The sequence below is a fragment of the Rhodnius prolixus genome, unplaced genomic scaffold (assembly GCF_049639745.1).
Source record: "Rhodnius prolixus isolate KJV_2025 unplaced genomic scaffold, Rpr scaffold_6, whole genome shotgun sequence".
NCBI lineage: Eukaryota > Metazoa > Arthropoda > Insecta > Hemiptera > Reduviidae > Rhodnius > Rhodnius prolixus.
This window is the reverse complement of record NW_027411634.1, coordinates 8,579,546-8,602,838: the sequence shown is the minus strand read 5'-3', so window position 1 is coordinate 8,602,838 and position 23,293 is coordinate 8,579,546. Positions and strand designations below refer to the sequence as shown.

The window sequence follows — 23,293 nt, the reverse complement described above, 5'->3', positions numbered from 1 at the left end:
TCAGAATCATCAACACCTTCTTGTTTTTGGTCAACAGTGAGCAAACGCGGCACCCACTTTGAACAGAGCTTTCTCATAGTCAAATGCTCATGCAATATAAAACCAACAAGTTCTTTTGATATCTTTACGATGTCAGCTAACTCACGCAACTTCACTTTTCGATCATTCAAAACGATTTTGTGGATTTTTTTTGTTTATGTTTTCTGGGGTTATCGCCTCATTTGGACGTCCACTGCGTTCTGCATCATCGGTATCTCTACGACCACGTTTGAAGTCAGCAAACCAACGTTTTATTGTTGTTTCTGATGGAGCAGAGTCCCCATAACACTTTTCAAGCCATTGCTTCGCTTGAACGGTATTTTTTCCCAACAAGAAGCAGTGTAAAATTAAAACACTAAATTGTTTTTGATCCATTATTTTGAAAATAACAACACGATGGTAAAATCACAAATTGGAAGAAGTTCCTTAAGCAGAACTGTCTGGTTTACTAAATGAATTTTCACTTTTTAGAGATTGTTTTTCCGAATCTCAGGAAAGTTGCATTTCGTTTTTCACGGATGCAGATTGAATATGCTATTTTTTCCCCTCAAATCACTCCCACAAACACATTAGCTAAAGTATATGGTTTTTCTTATTGTTTTAAGAGTTATCTTAAATGATTTTTGCTTTAGGTAAAAACATCCCAGTTTGCAATTTACCAAGTTCATGACCAATTAAAATACACTCACTAATTATTTAATAATTAATATTGTAGATAGACTTTTCACCTTTTTTCAATTGTTAATGAAACTTTTTACTTAAAAGTTATTCTAAACTTCTTGGGGTTTTCCTCCCCCCTCCCTATAATTACTTTACTACAAGACTCAAGAAGAAGGAATTCATGTAAAAGAAAAACTAAACTTTTCCCGTAATACGAACATTACGAAGTTTTCTTTGATATTTAATATTTATGGCTAGAGAGAGAGAGAGAGAGAGGAAGGAAAAGCGGAAAAAAGAAAAAGTAAAGATTCATTACACAATTAAGAAGAACAAAGGTCAGTTTTTCATTAGGATTCCTTTTTGTCTGCCCTTAAGGAAATGAGCAAAAGGAAACTTTTCTTAACAAACTGGTATTTGTATTTCTTTCTTTTGTGCTGATTAACCTATTTATGTCCTATTAGCGTTGGCACAAAGAAAGTTTATTTTCTTTAATATCTTTTTCAAAAAAGAGGAAATCTTTTTTTTTAACGACTGAACTTATAAATTCAAATTTATTGCAGTCGTGCCAACTTCTTTATTTTTGTTTCTTAGAAACACCCATTTCTTAATAGAAAAGAATATGGGTTTCATTGGAGGTTCAACAGGATTTGTAGGTCAAAACTCCTCATTTCAGTCTTTTAAGACTGAATATCTCAGGGCTAGGATTCAGCCTTAAACTACAGCAGAGAAGGAAGCCGCTGAAACTCTGTGCGGATAGTAGAATACATCCTGCCTGTGGAGATCTACGTTTAACTTGAATTTTGACTTCTTCCAAAAAAGAAAAAAAAACCCTTCAGGCCTCTCTAAAGCTGAAGATGTTTCATCCTGAAGAAATACCCGTTTTTACTGGGCACCTAACATTATTTTATTTTCAATTTACATTATTCCATTGTTATTGACCTCATATTCTTCTGTTCCAGGTGTGGTCGCTCCATTGTCTTTAGAGGATAAGAAATATTTCCATCCTGGACAGTGGGAAAGAGTACCAGGACGAGACACTGCCTGGCGTTTAAAGCCGAACTCCTATTTGTGGCTGCCAGCGGCCGAATTACCATTTCCTAACAATTATTTTAGAAACCATTTTGCTCTTCTACTTTCTTTAAGAATAGATCCTAAGGTAAGTGGTCCGTTTTTATTAATTTGTTGGCTTTGAAATAAGATGATATTCTTTTGTGTTATTCTTACCGAACAGTGCCGTAGAGTTTATACAATACGTTTCACTAAGATTATGATTTAGAATTAATGATATTTGAAAACAGTGCACTTCAAAAATGTTGATTAGAATTTGTAGAATTATTTTGGTTGGCTAGCAAGCACAGCTTACCTAGAAATTGAGCCAACTGCTACTGAATTCTTAATTGTAATTTAAACAAAATTAAGAAAGGATATTATTTAATAGCTGATCTGAAATTATTTCTATTTGTAATGAATCTAACGCCATCTACATAAATATCTAACTTTTTTAATTGAATAAAAGCAAAATAGAAAAATCCATGTGTTTAAATTTATTGTTTTTAACTCAATATCCGTTCGTCTAATAGAGTCAATTCATCAATATTTCCTGTAAAGAGTAATTTGGTTAAGTTAAATCAGGTAAAGTAAAATTGAGTTATACTATTCAAAAGGAATAACCTATTTTAACTAACTGTAGAACTATTTTATTAGCTAACTGTTCTTTATTGCTATGTAAATAGAATTATTGACAATTCTAAGCCATGTATTTGCTTGGCTAACTGTGTCGTTGCTGGAAATACGGTAAATTAAAGGACCTTTTCATGGATATCAATAAAACTTTACTATTTAGATGGGGACATTGATTGCAGTAATAAATCTGTAATTTGTCAGTTTCTAGTTTAGTAGTTGCAATAGTGAATCGTCTATCTGGGCTGAAACTCCTTCTCATCCTTTATGATCAACAGTATTTCAGTAACAATATTTCAGTAATAACACTGAAGAAGACAATATGGTGTGAGAGGTCGATTATCCTTTCAGGGTCTTCTAAAATATTAAGAACTATGCAGATTGAAACATCAATATTTATCAATAGGATAAAAAAATAACTGCCAGTTTCAGTCATTATAAACTTTATTATGCCGGAGCTTTCGACCTAGGGACTAGAGTCATCTTCAGGACTAATTTACAATATACTGTTTTACATTATTAGAGGGTTGGTGTGTCTTCTGTCTTTTCTGCTCATGGACAATTAGCCCTGAAGATGACCTAGTCCCTAGGTCGAAAGCTCGGCATAATAAAGTAATTATAATGACAGAAACTGGTATTTATTTTTCATCCTACTGAAACTATGATTCAGTCACCAAAAATAATGAACAGCAATTAATATTTATGTTTAAAAAGTCCGATAAAACTTGAAATACTGGACAACAGATCAGAATTCTCACAACATAGACTTATTTTCCTAAAGTCTATGGCATTGCACTGTTGGAATTCTACCAGACGGCTCGAATTGCCTAAGAATTTACTCATTACAGTTCAAAATTCTTCACTACGTAGTTTATGCCACCGCCGCAGCCTAGGCTAATCTAATCCTAATTACCTTCTTCAATTTGGGTGTATTATCGACGTTTCACGTATTCTTATCACGTACCCTTATCGCGTCGCTGATTGTAACTAAATGAAGGACTAAAATACAAGTTCACAATTAGAAATAAATATATTTCATCCTAAAAAAAGAGATCCTAATGCAATTATTGGCAATAGTCTCGTGGCTAAATCATAACACTTCTTCTGTTTTTTTAAGACTCATCAAGCAATCAACCGGATATCATAAGTACCAGTTTTACCCCTCCCATTTAGAGCTAATTGCATTTTACGAGAAAATTACATTAGTTTCCGTTAATTTTAATTAAAATGTATGAGTTTTTTTTTTTTTTAACCTCCAGGCTGCGCTAGAAAACGTTGGTTTTAATTACATCTGAAAACTGGATTAAAAACTGGGATAAAAAGGGAAGAAAAAATAAAGAAAGGGGAAATAACCATTAGGCTTTACAATGAATTGTAAATAACGTTTAATTATCCAAGTATTTCTTCTTCTTAGTTAAATTAAAAACAAATTTTGAATTACTTTGCCAACATAAAACTTCTTACTCATTTTGTGCTGAACTTATTCGGTACTCTTTAAACTTTTCTTACAATGGACGGACTTACAAGTGTCTGGACTTACTTTGAACCATTTTGGCCCGCAAAATTAATGTGGTAATGGGTTCGATTGTTGGTCTGGACCAGGGATGGCAAACCTTTTTGAGACGTGGGTCAAATTTTCTTTTTTTTGTAGTACTAGCTCTTGGGTCACTAATGCCCATTTGTACAAGAGTTTAAAAATTTTAAACTGAATATTTTCAAAACTAAACATCTTTAAAATTCAGTTGGCTTAACGGGTAAAACGGGACGAAACAAGTGCTATGGAAGTCTCTTTTTACAAACATAACTGAACAAAACCTTACAAAAGTGTGTTTTATCTGAAGAAAAATCTAAATATAGTTATTTGCTTTGGGTTGTCGATTTTTTTAACAAACAAAATATGAGTAAAATTATACACTTTATTTTATATTTTGTAAACACTTTTTGCTTTATTTCAAATACTACAAAAGCATTTGTCGTCATTTGCGTTTTAGAACTGTAATGATCAAACTAAAGGTTATAGATAGCATTTAAGTTGCTTTTGTGTCATTGCGTGATTGAAAAAACTACAGATAGAATATAAATTATCCACACAATTAGAAAATCTAATTCAATCCGCGTAAACACACTAGCAATTGTGGGTCAGTGAAAAAGCTTGCGCGGGTCATAGGTTCGCCGTTACTGGTAAAACCTTCAGTTTTATTGACTCGTTAATATGACTATGGCTTTTGGAAACAAGAAAATCCTGGAGCTGAAAGAGGTAAACTTGAGTATCACTCGGATATGACTGGCCAGAATCCCAGTGTACTTTAAAGCTCTTTCCTGCTGACTGGAGCCAGCAAGCAATCTCTAGAGAGGGATTCAAAGATAGAGAAAGACAGAGAATTTGTTCGGGGAAACCTGGAAACCAATGAGGGTTTCCTAAGAGAGTTTACAAAGTGAACAAGAAATCTAAACCAACTACAAAAACCCTTCACAAGGCGGACAAGTTCACAAACCGTTCTCGTGAAGAAAATTATCTGCGGTAGCCAGGGTATTGCAATTAATTCCAGGTCAGCCTGCGCCCAGTGAACAAATACATGTGAGGCTACTCTACACATAAAACCACCAGCTAATTCTTCCACCGCAGTTTACCCTCAAAATACCTGTCTGTTTCTAATTAGGTTCCGTTTTTTTTATTCTCTCAAGAAAGCATGAAAATTTTGTTCTGTATTTTCCTTTGTATATGCTCATACACTTTTCAACTTATTATTATTAGATTGTACTCTCAAGTTAATTACAAACCCAAATGAGGAAAAATTCCCCGTCTGTTTAACACTACCCTCCATTACGATCATATGTAATCACATTTGTAACTGAGAATCTAAATCTAAATATAGAAAATTCTTTTGAATCTCTTGCTTTCTGCACAAATCCACTTATTCAAAATCTTGTCTCCACAACGATTCCAAATCGTGCTGCACGAAGAATGAAACGCTGTTGGCCTCGTGATCATCTCCAGTAATGTAAGAAACTCCAGCGAGAGTGTTGCCGGTAGGCAGCTTCTGTCCTCAAGCTAGTTATGAAGTCCTCTATCATATTCACTGATATTCTTTGCAGGTTGTGAATAACAAATGGATTAAAGCAAAATCAAATGAGAAAATAGATCAGTTCAAATTATATTTTCTATTTTTACTTGCCATCTTTATTATATAAATAAGATTTAAATATTGGACCAGGATTTCTAAATTTGAAGGTAAATCGGCCGCAAGGGAATGCCCCTCTACTGAACAGATTTTCCCCAAATTTGAGTATTTCCCCCACAAACAGATCCTACAATTTTATTTAAACTGATCCACCTTGATTCCTCCCTCATTCTGGAATTGCTTAGATAATTTAGTTGAAGGAGATGAAGACTGGACGTCGATTTTTAGTGGTAGCTTTTCGAATTAACAGTTCAATGTCAAGCCAGCTCCTCTGTTACCACTGTTTGGTAACCCACCTACATGGTTTGACCGTTTGTTTCTTGAGAACAAAGAAAGGATCATGAAATGAGGGAGTTTAAGGTGCCTACCTTGGAATCTTAAGGTAGCAGTTGTTCTGCATAGTGCATTAAAAGGAAAATAATTGATCTGAAACCTCCAATTCAAGAGCTGACCATTTTACAATAAATGGTTGCAGGACATTTAAGTTATCAAAAGAAAAACTTACTTAAATAGCCTAATCAAAAATTAAATAAATCTGTAGACATAATTTCCTTTTACACAAGATTAGCCATTCAATGAACCGATCACTTGTAAAGACCTAGGGAGAGAAAAAAAGAAAAACAACCTTCAAGTTATAAAAACTTTATCAAATCCTCTTATACCAGTTAAGCTCCTATCGAGAGCTGGTTCTCGAGTCATGTTTCGCAAATAAAACTTTCTCACTGGAACTATTCTCCGGGTCCATATTCAATATCCATAATTCCAAGTGCTTCAATGCATTCCATCCAACAACATGAAGCTGAATTAGATGAATTGCAATTAATCTACGCAACCATTTTTAAGTTGTTTTTTACTTTGTTTCAAATTTTGGTAGACATTGTGTTTTCTTCGGAAATGATCTCAAATTTGACACAAACTAAATCAAAACTTCAAATTCAAGGTTAGTACAACTATCTTTATACGAAACTTTATATTATAGGAAAGTCTGATGTTCCTCCAAACCAATCTTTCTCAAAACAAACAGTAAGCACTTACCTCCTCCTCAAGCAATCTCCATGTCTGTTACAAATTTTATAAGATATCCCTGAGCTTCAAATTATCCAAGCATTCCTTTGAAAGTATACCTCTTTTGTAATCTTTATACTAGTAACTGAACCGAGCCAAAAAAAAAGTGCCCATATTCCCAATTCAATCGGTATTAACCGTCATGCTTATACTGTAGAAATGATTGGATATCCCAATCAGCACACCTGACTGTAGAAAGAAAAGGAAGAAACTTTACGTGCTTTGTCTAATCAATCACCTCAAGACTGTCTAACCAAAAAAGATTTTCACCTCTCTATTATCTGTTTGCCACTGTTCCAATTATTTCAGCCTGAAAGCCAAACAAATCGATTAAATATATAATATAATGGCCCCCCCCTCTATTTCTTTATTTAGTTAACTAAATAAAAAATTACAAATTTGAAGATAAATCATCAAATAAATTAAAACGACTAGAATTACTGCGCTAGTAAGTTATTATAGAATTCTTATCAGATTGTTCTATTTTTTTTTTACCCCTATCTTCCTTTTTTTTTATTTAAGCTATATTAAACTATAAATTTGTTACTATCAGTAAATAGCGTTCGTTATACCGCCTCCGTGCCGCCGAGCGCTGTCGACTATAAACACGATCTAAAGTACATTAGAGTACCCTGGCGAATGGGTACATAGTACCGTGGGGAACTTTATACTGTCTCTCTTCGTCTTGCCAACCGATCCTATCGGTTACAATTTTTTTTATAAATATATTCTACCATTTCTTTTAAGAGAGAAATTATTTTGGAATAAGTTCGGGAAAAAAATAATAATTTATATAAAAGATAAATTAAATTTCTGCAAAATCTATTGAGCTTTAATAATGCTGTAAAATTTGTATGTTCTTAGGTGGATAGAAGTTCTATAATCTTTCACTAAAAAAATAGAGCTTGCAGATTGGAATGACCACTCTTTCCTAAAGCCTAAATTCATCCAAAAGAAAATATGTACTCCCCAAAAATACCTATTTCCTGGGTGGATTTTTGCACTTCTTTGAGAACTTTTCAAAAGTAGCTCCATAAGATTTTCTACTTATTCAAAGTGTTCAATGGGTTTACAAATATATCTACTGGACTGTATCAATAAGTATTGAAAAGGAAGAAATATTATTACTAATTTCCGATATATATAATTACACTATTGTTAGTACAAGAAGATGACCTATTTTCTAGGTAGAAAGATCAAATAAATTCCGACTGAAATTGGCAATAGTTTTTCTCCATTTTGGATCAATGATTCAGTCAGCAAAAATAATGAACAATATTCTACATTGTTATTATATTATTATATTCCCACGAATGAAGCACGAATGGCTTTATTAAATTGACATGATCTTCATGAAACCAACCGCCACAGCTGGTTTCTTTAAATAATCATTTCAAGTAGTATTCGATGAGCATTCGGGTCAGTTTAACTATTTCTTATTATTCTTAGCCTTGTATAGTTGGATTACGCCATCTTTTCAGCCCCAAACACTTTGTGGATTTATCTTTGAGCCATTTTAAGTACCAATAATTGTTAAATATTTTCTTAGATCAATATAATTTACCATGAAGATTTTAGTTAGGGCGCAGCCGTGGGCATTCATTAAGATTGTGGCCTTTGTGTTAATGCCCTTTGTTTAAATTAAGTGTACAATTATATAGAAGGCTCTGTACTGGACTTACGAGAACCTTTCAGCACATATTGCAGTGTGGAGTGAAGAGAAGAGGCTGCCGTTGAATGACGTATTACATTAGTGAGGTTATTATTTCTACAACAAGGGCACAAAGAGAGGACAATGCCGTCTGACTAAGAGCCTAGCTCTAGAACCCTTTAAGTACCAGGGTTTCCCTATTTGGGAGACCTCTTTATTTATTTGTGGTACCATATACATATATATAAATTTGACGAGCAACCCTAAAGGACAGTTTCAGTTAAAAGTAAGAGGAATAATTCTGACCTTTTTAGTACTGACAGAATTCTGCATAATTAGTATTCTCATACAGGAGATATGTGGAATCAATATCTAACCTTGCTGGTCAAAATTTTGATTAAACGCTCCATAAAAGCTAGCTAAGATCCAAAGATCAAGGGCGATAATCGCCAAAGCAGTCGATACGCCCTTCAAAAACAAAAAAGAAGAGTATTCGTAAGAATCTGGTGTAATCAAGTGAATGAATTTCACTTTCAGCATTTAAAAGTACATAACATAAATTTCCCTTCAAAAAATTAGATAAAAAGGGTCAACATTGTACAGAGTATACAAAAAGGGACTTTGACTAAACGCACTGTATTCTTATAGTTAATCGTCCCCAAAAGAAAATGCTTTAAATCAAACTTAAGTTTTTTTAAGATCCAGATTGAAAACAACGTTTCTGCTTTTAAGTTCTAAGGTCTCTTCAATATTGACAAAACATTTTATTGTTTAGACATAAAATTAAAAAATGGAATCAGTAGTTCTGAGATTGTGGTCAAATTATTGTGAAGTACGAACGAGAGTGCTACAATTTGTGCTGCCCCTTTTTCCAAATTCATTCTCTCCTATCTACTGTGAGTGTGCGAAATTTTGGAAATAGGATTTTCTTTTTCAAAATACATGATTTGAGGTCACTAGCAAAGGACCCCTTGGAAGGTGAAGGTTCTCTCTTCTCTGAAAAAGTCCAAGGAGATGTGTTTTGGTACGCAAATACAAAGTTAAAGGAAATTTAAAAGTGTTTCTGTTTTTTTTAGAATAAAGTGTAAAACGAGTACACTTTAAATCGTGTTTTCACTTTGAAGAAAAATAAATAAATATAAATTCCGGAGAATATTGCTATTCTTGCATTTCCTTTTTTTTTAGAAAACTTTGTACTTTAAGAGAGACGAAAGAATATATACTTTTTTTATTCTGCCCAACAAACTATTCCTATTCTTTTTTTTTTGCTTTTGTGTTGTGTATTTGTGAGAATGTGTTAGTATTTCTGTTGGATGTCTTGTTGTGTTTATTGAAAAGAAGCAATCGGTTCCAAGTACTCATGATTGCACTCTATTTCGGGGCCTCAATTTTGCTTTTGGTCCTCAATTCCACAATTTTGGACCATTTAAACTACTTCAGCATATCCCCGTTGGGGCTTGCACACCATCATCATCAAGCTCTTCTTCCTACATTCTTTCCACTACCCCCATTTCTTTAGCTCACCAATACTACTACCATAATTTCTTAAAAGCATCCTTGGAGAGAAACCAAAATAAAAGATAAGCGCCATTTCTTTCCACAGAAGGAAAACTTCTTGTACAAACCAAAAGGCCTAGAATTCTCCAGGGAGTGTATGTTCATTTCTTTATCTCCTCTCCACTTCTCTCTTATTCCTACACCAACTGACTATTCTTTAGAATGATTATCTTGGGTTAAAGAAACCGTTGGGATTATTAATGCAGAAAGGAGCCTTGACTGGACCAGTGTCTGTGATGGGCAAAAGCAGGAGGGAAAGAAAAAAATAAAGCAACACTAGAAAGGAGCTGAAAAAAAAAGAAGGAATAAAGCTAAGAAAAGTCTTAAGTGAGAAGAGGGGAAGGAATGTTTATTCCTTTGATGTTTATTCTCAGGAAGAAATTGTTAACATTACAAGTGTGTTCTTTGGCAGCAATAACATTGGAGTAATTATTTATTTTCAAAAATAACTTCTTTTTTCTGAAAAATAATTTAATTATGTCTATTTATAAGAAGAAGAATTGAGAGACAATATTTATACACTGACAAAGGTTCAACTTTAAAGGGTATTTTCCTGCTGGAGGTCCAATTGTTTTTCCAGAAATTAAGATGAACGCTGAGTTAGTGTTGTCAATTAATGACTTCAAAAATAATCCTGACCTATTAAAGCCCTAATAATTCTCACAATTTGCCTTTCTTCTACTATTCCCTCGTAATATTGGCCCTTTTTTTTCATAAATTTCCACAAATCAGATTAGTTCTTGGAGTTGTTTTTCCAGTCCACGCTGTCCTTTTTATCAAACCACAGGTATGGCACAGAGAATTCTTCTTCTCTAGCCAAAAAAATTACCTCCAACATAAAAGAGTTTTTATTCATTTAAATTACTCAACAGCATTCAGTATCCTAATTTATATAGATTAAGATTCCGCAGAAGTTGGCCAAATAGCTTAGCCCATCGCAACGTCGTGGGTCTATTGAGACACTCCTAGAGGTACCTCTTCCAGATATGTCTATTTAATTAGGAGCCAGGTAAGGAGCAAAAAAGTAGTATATCGTTTTAGAAATTAATCCAAGAATTTTGGCAACCAATTAGCCTTTCTCAGTAAAAATAAAATGTTATTTTTTAGCAATTTGAATTTAATTCAAACTTTCCAGAGTGCATAAATGACAAGTGCAGAACTTTCAACAATGTTATTCATGTACAAGAGTCAATCAAATTTGATTAATTTAAATGACAAACCGTGGAAGTCCCTGACAAGTGCTCCCTGTATTTTATAAATGTACCCAGAGAATGAACACTAACTTCCTGGGTGAATGTCCTGTATTTAAGTGAATTCAGGCCATCAGTTTTTAATAATAAAAAATTTAATTCAAGTGGAATGTGTAGCCCTTGCTCAATGGGTAGGCTTGGTAAAAGTTTTTTGTTAAATATTTAAGAGCCGCTATCAGCTGCAGACGTTCCTGAGGAACTGTTTAATTTTTAGTTTGTTTCTTTATTTTGAATTCAGTTTTATTTCTTTATAAAATATAGTAAGAAGTTAATATTTAATTTCTTGCGAGCTAGTTTTGTAAGTAAATATTTGACGTCAGGTTGGCAGATGGAATGCAGTCATCTAAACTGATAGTTGTTTTCTGGTATTTTGTTGCAGTTATGAAAATAAATTAACTTTATTATTAATATCATAATTCATTAACACTTTATAAGAATTGGTTTTCGCAAAATCTATTCGCCAGACCATAGTTTCTTCCTTTATCTTTCACTGTTTTAATTACAGAAGCACACAGCATATAGTTAGGTTTTTGGAATTCCAACAGAATGCGTGCAACACATTTATATACGTTGTTCTGCTTGACCCAGGGCCGGATTTAGATGAAAAGAGGCCCTAGGCTATCCCAACTTATGAGGCCCTTTCACATCCCATTTTTAAGTTTGTAAATTAATGAGAGATAATAAAATACATCACTACATTGATAGTACATTACTAACACAGTGTTTTAGTGATCACTGTTTTTAGAATAGTGTAATTTTAATTTTGCTAACAATTTGAATATAGGCCCCTCTTGATCTTGAGGCCCTAGGCTAAAGCCTAGTTAGCCTATAGCAAAATCCGGCCCTGTTTTAGTACATTACAACAGATTATCCTGGTCAAAAAAACAATCCTTCCATAGCCAATTATTAATAAAACAATTTTCCTCCTTATTTCATCTTACCTGGTCCACTCAGCTTCTCTATGGAATGGCGATTAAAAATGTAATCGAATCTTCTTCAAATATTCACTTTCCTCCCACTGAGTTCAAATAACAATTTCAAAATATAGGGTGCTTAATACTCTATATTCAGGGGTCGGCAACGTGCGGCCCGCGTACCGCTTGCGGCCCTTTTAATATTTTCCTGCGGCCCGCGCCACAAAACGGCAAATAATAAAAATTTAAATAATATAATATTTCAAATTTTATGTTAATAAAGTTTGGTAATTTTCGCTAGTACAATTATTGTCTCAGCGTTAAAATCTTTAGATTAGTAATCCGCGCTCTTTCTTTGTATGATCACTCGACTTTTAGTACGCCATTTTTACACCGACACAAAGCGTGTTCTCGCCGTCGAAGCTACGGATTTTCTTTTCTTCTCTAGTTATTTAGTTTATGGTGATATATAAATGTGAATGCAATCGCATTATTTTTATTTCGTCTGGCTTTTATTAGAAAAAATGATGAAGGAAGATATGAAGCAATTTCATAGAAGTAACTAATGCCGTTTTTTTGTTGATTTGTTAATAAATTTCATTTTAATTAATAATCTGTATTATAAATAGATAAATACAATTAATACATAAGAACCCGAAATAAATATAAAAAGAAATATATATATATGTATATATATACTGCGGCCCTCGGTAATAAACCAATACCCCTATATGGCCCTTTGCAGAAAAAGGTTGCCGACCCCTGCGTCTATATTATATAATATATATAAATTTACCCAAATTTATTTTTATATATACAAAAAGAAGAAGTTCAATATTTCTATAAAAATGTTCTTTTTCTCTTTATTTTCGTTTTAATAAAAAATATGTTTCCCCCCACGTCACTGGAGTTTATTTTTTTGCTCACTTATTTTAAGCGCAATAAAAATATAGAACGTGTGTTGTGTTTTTGGTGTGTTCAGCGTAGCGTAAAGTTAACGTTAATTATTTTGGTATAAAGTATTCTGCATTTTTTTTTTTAAATTTATAAACAACGTTTTTGGACTGTTATAGTTGGAGTTGGCCGAATTTTTTTTATGACAGGGCGCATGTTTGAGCAGGCATCACTGAATTAGTTTATTATGCTGTTTTATTAATTAATTCTAAAGATATTTATTTACTTGAAATGAAATGAATGAATAACTAAATTTATAAGTACAACTTTAAATAAATTATAAATTCTCTAAAAGTATTTTATTTGGTTATTTCTAGTAGTAGACGCTATGCTAAAATATATTAATTTTTTTAGGGAAGGGATTAGCTATGCGGTTAGCGTACTGGACTCCCACGCGGAGGTCCCGGGTTCGAATCCAGCTGCTGACCCTTAGATTTTCTCTTCCTAGGAGCTTCTTACAGCTCACTGTCCGGTGATGGACAGTGTTGTCTGTAACGAGAGAACACTGTCCGGAGGCCGGCAGTGCACTGGAAAAAGCTCCGGGCGCTAATGACCTCAGCTGTTGATGCGCAAAAAAAAAAAGAAAAAAAAAAAAATTAATTTTTTTCTACATTCAAACTTTATTTTAAATATTCTTTGATAGTCACCTGGTCTGTTAAAATAAAATATCAATAAAAATAGAAAATGTAGAATATAATAGAAACTTTGAGAGAGACTGTAGTTATTGCTGTTTGGAAAAAACGGTAACTGTAGTTTGACTTTTTAAAATGTCCTTGCCCAGGACCTGTTAGGGGAGTTCTCGTCGCTTGTCTCTCTCTCTCTCTCGGCAGTAAAGGGGTCCTCCAGCCCTTTGTCACATACGTTTTATCCTTCGTCAATCCCGCCAGGAGCCTTTTTTAGCCTTCTTTGAAAGTTACATTCGCTGTTTTCCTTACCCCCGGATTTATTGCATTCCCCACTTTATCTCTTTTTGTGGACCAGTCTTGTTTTATTTTCTAGTCATTACAGTTTCTACTTCGGTTTTGCTGTTTTGTATCTGTTTTTATTTCATTTTCGTACCTAGTGTACCTTCTGTAGATTTGTTGAAGTCAATTTCAAGAAAGCTGCACTAAATGAACAAAAAGAATCATTATAGTTGCATCTTTGTTAGATCGAAGCGATTTCAAAACAGGTAACATTGATAACCCAAAAATGAAAATCGAATTTTACAAAATTCTTAAGACAATGAGAGTCACAATAAATAAAAATTGCACTAATTCTGTACCCACCCTACCAAAGGATCTCTGAGGATTTCACATTCCCAAAAAACCTAACAAACTATAATTTTTGTTCTAGTGAGGCGCACATTAAATGTTCCAAACCTTTATGTTTAAAGTACCTCTGAAATTCGTATCGTTTGAGCAATGTCTGTGTCCATAAATTACCATAGCTCTCCTTCATTTTTAGGGATTTCAAATACCATTACATACTCACCGTTATAGTCATTTCCTTGCTATAAATTTTGAGCAGATCCTCGTGGCTTTAAGTTACAATATCTCCACGATATTATCGTTCATAATGGACGCATCTGTTTTTTCACTATACCTATTCCTTATCGCCAGCCATCTGTTATTGCTCTGGTGATAGATAGCACAAGTAGTGCTGCACGAGACCGAGACGAGGCGAGCCTTTATGCAGTCTCTATCTCGGTCTCGGTCTCGGTCGCTCAAGTCTCGGTCTCGGTCTCGGTCTCGTTTTTTTTTTTTTTGAATTTTTGTTTAAGTATTAAAAGCGGTTTGCTATTAATAATCTTTTCAAAAAATGTTATTATTTTCTAATAATTATTTTAATTTATATATTGGTAATGAAAATGTGTGTAAAAGAAGACAACTACTTACACTTCAATGCATCATATATTACTATTACTGTTATATATCTTTATATAATTTCAAAAAGATGTTAAAAACGCGCCAAATGAAAGACCCAAATAACATATCTGCCTCCTATAACAAGTCGATTCGTGAAATAAAAAATACACCTCCCAACAAACTTCCCGCTCCATTAGTTATGGCTGTTGGTGAAGATAAAGAAACTGGTGATTCACCTTTTGACGACGACGACGACTGCATCAATATTTTTGCACCATTTGCTCAAAAATCAGCAAATATCACCGAAGCATGGAAGACAGAAATAATTAATTACACCAAATTAGACCAAGCACCAGTAGACGTTGACATTTTAGAATGGTGGAAAACACTTGAGAATTCCTTCAAAAATTTGTCTAGAATGGCAAAAGAAATTTTTAGTATCTGTGCAACTTCAGTGCCATCGGAAAGATTATTTTCGCAAGCTGCGTTGATAATGACCAATAGAAGATCTTTTCTAACTTCTGACTCAGTAAAAGCTCTTTTATGTATCAATGCTTAGGCAAAGTGTATCTTAAAAACGAAAATTTGTGGCAATATTTTTTAGGTGCATAGATAGTCTTTTTTTTCAAATTCATTAATTCTAAAATTCTAAAATATAATTCAAATAATATCTAAGTTCAAAGTATTAGATTATTAATAGTGAAATTTATGAAATTGAATGAATGAATGATATGAATAGTGAATTTATGAAAAAATTAGGTAATTCGAAGGGGGCTGCCACGGTAGCCGAGCGGTGCGAGACCTGCGCAGCTAATGTGTATTGTGGTACTGGGTTCGATTCCCGGTCTTAGGCCTTGGATTTTATTTAATGGTTAATATGAGAAATTTACAGTAAAGTATGTTTGCTAGTCGCCTCCGTCCTAATTGATAATTGGTAGTTGGAAAAAATAGTCGATTACTTTACTTTGCTTACTTTACTTATGTAATTCGAAGTCAAATAGATGTAGTAATATTGAACATATATAATAAAATCGTATCTTTTAATAATTAATTCAATACTCGTAATGATTATTTATTAATAAAAAACACAATTTTATAATTTTGTAGCTAAAAATTAATATTTGAAAAACCGAGACGAGACCGAGATTTCTCGACGAGATATATATCATGTCTCGATCTCGGTCTCGGTCTCTGTCTCGGTACCGAGACCGAGACCGAGATTTGTCTCGTTTCTCGTGCAGCACTAAGCACAAGCAAAATCGTCTGGTTGTATTGTAATACTTGCCAACCTGCAGAACTTGTACCTCCTTTAATAAGGTTTAGGATTACAACAGTCATCTTACTTTTAAGTTTTTTGAGTATTTTTCTGGAAATGATCCCAAATATTTCTTTCAAAACTTAGTGTACTATATTCCTTGGTGGGACAGATCTAAACCAGGGGCGTCAAAACATATTCTTTCGGTAAAAATCAAAATCTAAAACCTGTAATTTTGCAAACGTTCCTCGTACCACGATCTTCTTCGCTGGAGAGCAGTAATTTAAAAACTCTATTCCGCAAATAAGTGAACAAAATTCAAGCGTTGTACTTCATATTAAACAGTAATGTGATATTTATAATATATAAGGGAACCGAAGAAACAAATTCGAGAGCGCTGAGAATCGGCCTAAATAGATTGGTAAAGAGACGGAGTGGGGTATATCCAATTTGTGCTTAACGTTAAGGAGAATGGGGTTTCCTGAGCTAGTTGTGAGTCAGCATTTCTCGTGAGTGTATTGTGCTAGTGAATGTGTGTTTTGGCGTGTCAGCGTGTACAGACAGGTACACACATCTACAGCATACAATTGCTTCCGTTCTTCTACATAGCTCTCTCACACACCTTTGGCTCGCACTCAATTCCACCACCACCTCCATGGTAGTTTTACTCATTCACTACCAGCTAGAGCAGGTCCAAGTTATAGTAAAACTTGTCTACCTCTTCAAACATGCTAAATATACACCACAAGCGGTTCTAATTTACAACATGGGTATTTGTGTACATAAGAGAACCTTACACAACTGGATTATATTCCATCATTATTTCCGACCAAACCGTTAGTCTCGAAACTAGAGAAGATTTCCTAGTAACACGAATTATGTTTCGCACACCATGGATATCTTAAAAATTAACTTATAACAATCATTCAGTCCCAATCTGGATACATCTTTGGATCTTCTTCATCCATGCTTATGTCAAATTTCCAAGAACTAGATGGTTCTCCAAGAAAAATGTATCAAACAAACAGCTTCTTCAGAAATGATACATATCAACTATAACTCCTTGTCGGTATTAATAAGAAACGGAAAAAAGAGAGTGCCAACAATGCGACTGAGTATTTTGATTGAAGATTTTAGATTCATTAGGGTTTCGTCTCAGATTTGAAGCGTTGGTTGAAAGAGATTTGGATAGTCTTTGCTCATGGATACCTTGTCAGTATCAGAATGTGGTCTGCAGGAAGGTTGGAGAATTGAACAGATAGACTGGACAGAGACTTTCAGCATTTTCATCAGGCTTAAAATACAATATATAAACTTATTAGTTATAAATCAATACTTATATTATTTCAGTTCCCAATTTAATGGTATCATGTACAAGACCAGCGTTTTGATAAAATATTTTGATGAAAAATGAGACTCGCGTAACAAGTAGAAGTTCGAATGAGTTTAAAAGAATTATATCCATGAGATATAAGACTGTTCATTTCTAGTTCCATTGATTTATTAACACATTTTTCAATAAATAAACGATGTAGAAAACCAGTTTATGTTGTAATAAGGTATTTTGTAGAACTCGTTGGCAGCTAACCAGCCTTGGAAATGAACATGGTTTGATGGTGAAAGATGAACGTAAGACTGGCCCAATCTCAACGTACAGTCTCCTTTATACTAACTCTGTAACACCCAAGAAATAGCTGTTGATATCTATAAATCGTTTTCTTTAATCCATCCTCTCTCCCAGTCATTTTCCTTCTCATCATCCTTCCAAAACAGCCAGCTAGTTTACTAGCAACTAATTCTTCGGATAAAGCAGCAGGCTGAAATCAAATCTACTATATAAATAGTATTCCTGCAAAGATTTATATCTTAACGTTCTGTTTTATTGGAAAGTGTGAAGGGCGGTCCGCGGACGGGGTGGAGTAACGCTGATGGCGGACTTGGGAGAAATTCGAGCAGCGAGGGATGGTTAAGGCAGGTTTGCCTCACCTCTCTTATACTCTTAAATCTACTGTGATACTTCTCTCGGCGGTAAGAGCTCTAAGTCTCTCGTGCGAAGTTTCTGTGTGTGTGTGTGTGTGTGTGTGTGTGTGTGTAAGAGAGGCAGAGAGAGAAAGAGAAGAGCCTCCTGCGTTCTATGCTTTTCTGTTTCAGCAGTAATGCAGAGCCCCGCGGAGAGCTCCGTTTGGACTGGAGAGTGTATTACAAGACCGGGTACCAAGTGATTTATTCTTAAAATGAACAACAACTGGGATAATTTATCCAAGAATGCGCCCTAGTCTATCCAAAAGCTTTTTGAAGGGAAAGAGTAGGATGAAGAAGTTGCGAGGAGGTTATAGTCGGTATAGAGTTATGTTGGCGCTGGATGGTATCTAAAGCTTCCACCTGCTGGAGAAGGCCAACAAGTCCAGCCTCTTTAGCTCTTTGGGTACACCATGGATAACACCCAGGAGCTTATTAACCACCCAGTAGAAAACCTTCATCTTATATAACAGTGCTTCACTTCCCTTCGTCTTACAGTTTAACAAGTTAAGAAAACTTCCACGTCAAATGGCTACCAACTTTTTTTTCTTCATATCGACCCACTTTTTTGGGGTCATCGTTTTCACTGGCCACCTTCAGGTCATTCATTTGTTGGACGCTTATATTTCCTAGTTTTTCTGAAAAATCAAAGTGTAATATGGATTTTATTGTGTTATTAATTTAAATAACCTTTTTTTTAAGGAAAATCAGTGAACTTTCAAAATGGAAATAGCAATGAATGGAATGTCGGACGGCATAAATTGTGACTGGAAGATGTGGATGTTTAATGAAAGAAAAGAATCACCAATAGAAATGGTGATTATAGAGGTCTATGTCTTTGAAAGAGAGGACTACTCATACGTTTTTGCTTGACACCATAGCGGCTTTTGTTAACTAACTTCTCTTCATAAATCTTCTTCTTTTGTCCAGCTTGAATCAATAAAAATATTTATTGGCAATTTTCTGCAACAAACATGGATTTAATACTAATGGGATTCATCGTTGGACCAGTCTTGCCAAAGATCGTACGTAGCGTTCTGTACAGCAGGATTTCAGTTTGTAAACACGTGTCTCTAGCAGCTGTGTGTGACTGACTGGTGAACAAGCAATCTCAGCAATATCAGGACGAGCTGTTCAAGGTTCCGAACAACATGACAGTGTTGAGCTGCAAGTTGTCGTAGGCATTCCATACCAGATTAATATGCTAGTCACAATGATCCACTGTCTAAATGTTGAATACTCTTCACCCATAAAACTGAATTAGTTTCTAGCTGTGTGTAGATTGTGTAAATGTTTGTATGGTTCTGTATGTATGTATGTATATACAATTCTGTCGTGTTTACATTGCCTATATGTATACTGTGTTTAACAGTATTTGTGTGTATGTTTTACGTCGTCGTAGTAACAAACCGTGGTTCGTAAAGCAGGGGATTACCATGCAAAAGTAAAAAATACAGCCAGTTTAGGTTCGGATTGATTTTTCTACTACAATTTGGTTTTCATAAATCCAATTCTTTTGTATTCTACACATTTTTATTTTGTAAAATTTGAAAGAAAAAAAAATCCATATTAAACGCAATAAAAGCATAGCCTATTTCATCAGCTGGAGGCAGTGTATTCAGCTATACAAGGAAATCTAGCTAATGCCGGTGAATACAACGCTAGACTTTTGGACTAACTGGATGAAAAATGGCCTAAATTGCAAAGTAATAAAATCATTTTTCATTATTCTAAAACATCTGTCTAAAAAAAGATGTTTTATGTTTGTGAAAACGTAGAATATTTTAAGTTTAAATTGTTAGGGTATCCACTCAATCCAAATTTTTTGTTGAACTATGTTATGTTGAAAATAAATGCATTAATTTAGTTTAACTGCAAACAGTATTTCACTGATTGCCAGGCTGTGAACTTTTTATTTTATACAATGCAAGAAAGGTCGGTCAGTGTTCTACCGATTTGGAAACGAAATCTAGAGGCGCTGAAAACCTTAAGATCTATAGTATACTCGTAAATCAGATGAAGAATATTTTGAAGTATGTTTTGTTATTTGTTAAATGTGGCCCAAATATTAATTATATTAATATTATATATTTATAATTAATATTAATGAATATTCTTGAGAGGAAATTTGTTTTATATTTGTTAGTATTACGTAATATTTGTAATTTATTGTATATTGTGTGTTTATATTGAACTGTTAGGATTGCATTTATCCTGTCGACGCTGTTATAGCACGAAACAATTTAATATACATTACACGTTGTGCTGATTACAATGATTATATACATGTATAACTGGCTATTTAATGAGAGTCTGTTGTTAATGGTAGAAAATGGGTTGCTATTATGCCGCCGTCAGCTACACTAACCCGTATTATTGTTACTTTCTTTGCCCTTAAATGTAAATATATATATATATATTGTAGCTGAGCCGAAGGTGTGTGTATTGTGTACTTTAGAGGGGAACAGCGTGCAAGGATTAAGGTGGGAAGACTGGAGTTCCTGGTTATCTTTTCACTCATTCTCCAGAACCCTTGTAATAATACTCATCTAAAATTTTTCTTTCTACCTTTTCTATTATCCACTTTTCTTTTCAATTTCTTTTTTGTTTAAACCTTTAATGCATATTTTCTTTTTCTCAAAGCTTGTAAAGAGGAAAAGATACGAGCTTGTTAAATTTCCAGAAATGAATTTTCATCAATAAATACCTGCTTTTAGAGGCACCTAATTAGGGTTAAAAATGATTTTTCTTTTTTAATGGGTTTTTCCTCACTTTTTCTCTCTATCGAGTCTGATCAGGGTCCTTTATTGTTTTCAATACACCTAATTAGTATTAGTGATCAGCATCATCAGGTATTGCGTGTTGAAAGTATTTAGTTTCCATGCAAATCTTCTTCATGTTCCTGCAGAAGTGGATGGTCTCCTTCAAACAGTAGGTAGTTTGGAACTGTGATCATTCCCATTTTCCATGGCTTTGTTGGATCTTACAGAATTATAGTATTTTCCCCCAAAAGTTTCATGCCAGACATCTTTGCTACTCGCCTTACCATCTCATTTCAATCTTTGGGAGATCTTTGTCTATTTTCAGGATCCATTCTGATGTCATTTCCTATACTGATGTTTTTCAGACAGTAACTGACAGCCTTTAAGCTTAAATTGCCTTAACTAGCAGTAAATTTAGTTAAATTGATACTTACTAGTTGGACTTCCTTCTAAATTTTCAGGTTCTCCTATCTTCTGAACCTATTTTATAAATATATACCAATTTTCCAGAAAAGAAGTTCAAAACATGAGAGAGGAAAAGCTGCAGAAAATTGTCGTCGATTTCCCTCCTCACTATGAATACATTTAGAACATTTCAGGGGTCTCTCCCTTCTCCAAATTGTCTAGATCTTACACTTTCTATAAGGAATCCATCAGGTTCCCTTAAACTACTTTCAAGATTTGAGGGGGCATTGCATTTCTTCAAGTAATTTATTCAGGAAATTCAGGAATTGAAATTGATATTCCATCAGTGCGAAGAATATTTCCGTTTTAATTTCTTTAAATCAAATCTTTATTAGCACATTCAACTGCTCTACAGCTTCCAACAGGAAATACGTAAAGGAAAACAATGCTGCTGGTTATTTTCTGCTATTTCCTGTCGATATTTTATGTCTATTTTTATCTTTTTCTTTTCATTCCATACAATTCAATTCTATCAATTCAAAACAAAAACACACAGAAGAAGGGAGGAAGTTCAAAGATTTATATTACAAAATATACATTCAGCTTAATGAATACTGGCTCCAGCATCAACGTACTCCGTTACCTCTCTCGTAATCACGTTCGGACCAAGTTTAGTGAAGGGACCAAGCAACCCTACATTGCTATTGTAAATTGATAGCAGGGTAGAAGGAAATCTACTGGAAAGAGACAAGGGTAAACATCTGCATTATTTCCCGGTCAGCCAGGCATCCATTTTTGTGTTTTTGTTTTGTACCCTGCTGTTTGTAGAATGAAGGGTTTAATGAACTCTGGAATTGACAAATTAATACACTCCTAAAATCAATAAAAGTGATAGTTAAAATCTTTATTAATTTCTCAATTATTCTATTCTTGTATTCTCTTTAGATAATCTATTTTGAGTTATTATGAAAATAACCATTTTAACATCCCCCGAATAAAAACAAATGGTTTTTAATAAATGAATGTAACTTAGAAAACGAAAAATAAAATCTTACATTTGATATTTTTGCTGAGGAACCTCCAACGGACGCATCAATAAGATCCTCTACTTACTACAGAAATTTAGAATGAAGTTAGGAAACTTAGGGCTTCAAGTGAATGGATTAGAACACACTTTTCTGGATCTTGCAATGCCTTATTCTTTCTCAGTCATTCAATACTTGCAAGGTTTCCTTTTAAAAGATAATGCGTTTTTAGAACCAGCGAATGAACTAGATAGTTCTTTACGACAAAAGATAGATTTCTCCTAAATCTATTTCCACGTTATCCTACAAAAACGAACGAACAATTTATTATTATTTAAAAAATTATTAATTATTTTAAATATTACAATTAATTAAATATGTTAAAGTCTTTCAGCGTAATTAATTTATAAAGAAAAAAAAAACGAAATCAAAGCAAATAAAAAAGAAATTAAAGCATTTTTCTTTCCCTAATTAAAACAAACACCACCATAAATTCAACAGGAATGGAGGGAAAATTAATTAGTAATTATCAAGGACTAAACGATGTCGATAGGAACTGAGGGAGTCGATGGGCCAGGGGATGAACTCCGCTCGACGAAAACTGTTGAAAATACTTTTTTACATTTTCAATGTTTCCTTCCATTATAAACTTTTTTGCTAAATATAAGATTTACTCCATTTTTAATATGTAATTTAACGATTTCATAACATTCTCAATATGAATTTTTTTTTTAGTTCGGTGGTTAGCATACTAGATTTTAACGTTGAGATCCCGGATTCGAATCCTACAGCCGGCCCATTGATTTTCCTTTTTCTAGAAACTGCTTACAGCTCACTGTGCGGTGATGGAACACTCTCCATAGGCCGGAAGTGTACTAAAAAAAGCACTGGGCGTCAATGACCTCAGATGTTGTTGCGTTTTCAATTAAAAAAAAAACTACATTCATATAAGAAATTTATACTTCCGCCGATGGTTTGTGTGTAGACATTTTCAATTTCCTCTTTAATTAAATAATTTTTATACTTTT

The 23,293-nt window shown here is 33.9% G+C and overlaps 1 protein-coding gene across 2 annotated transcripts in view; it reads left to right on the top strand.

Annotated features, from left to right (window-relative positions):
• Positions 1 to 23,293, top strand: part of LOC141461286 (uncharacterized) — a 359,837-nt gene that overhangs the window by 259,334 nt on the left and 77,210 nt on the right. For both annotated transcript variants that reach the window (XM_074142197.1, XM_074142196.1), the window contains exon 4: positions 1,659 to 1,855. In XM_074142197.1, the coding sequence (XP_073998298.1) occupies positions 1,659 to 1,855 (197 nt within the window). The remainder of the gene's footprint in view (positions 1 to 1,658; positions 1,856 to 23,293) is intronic.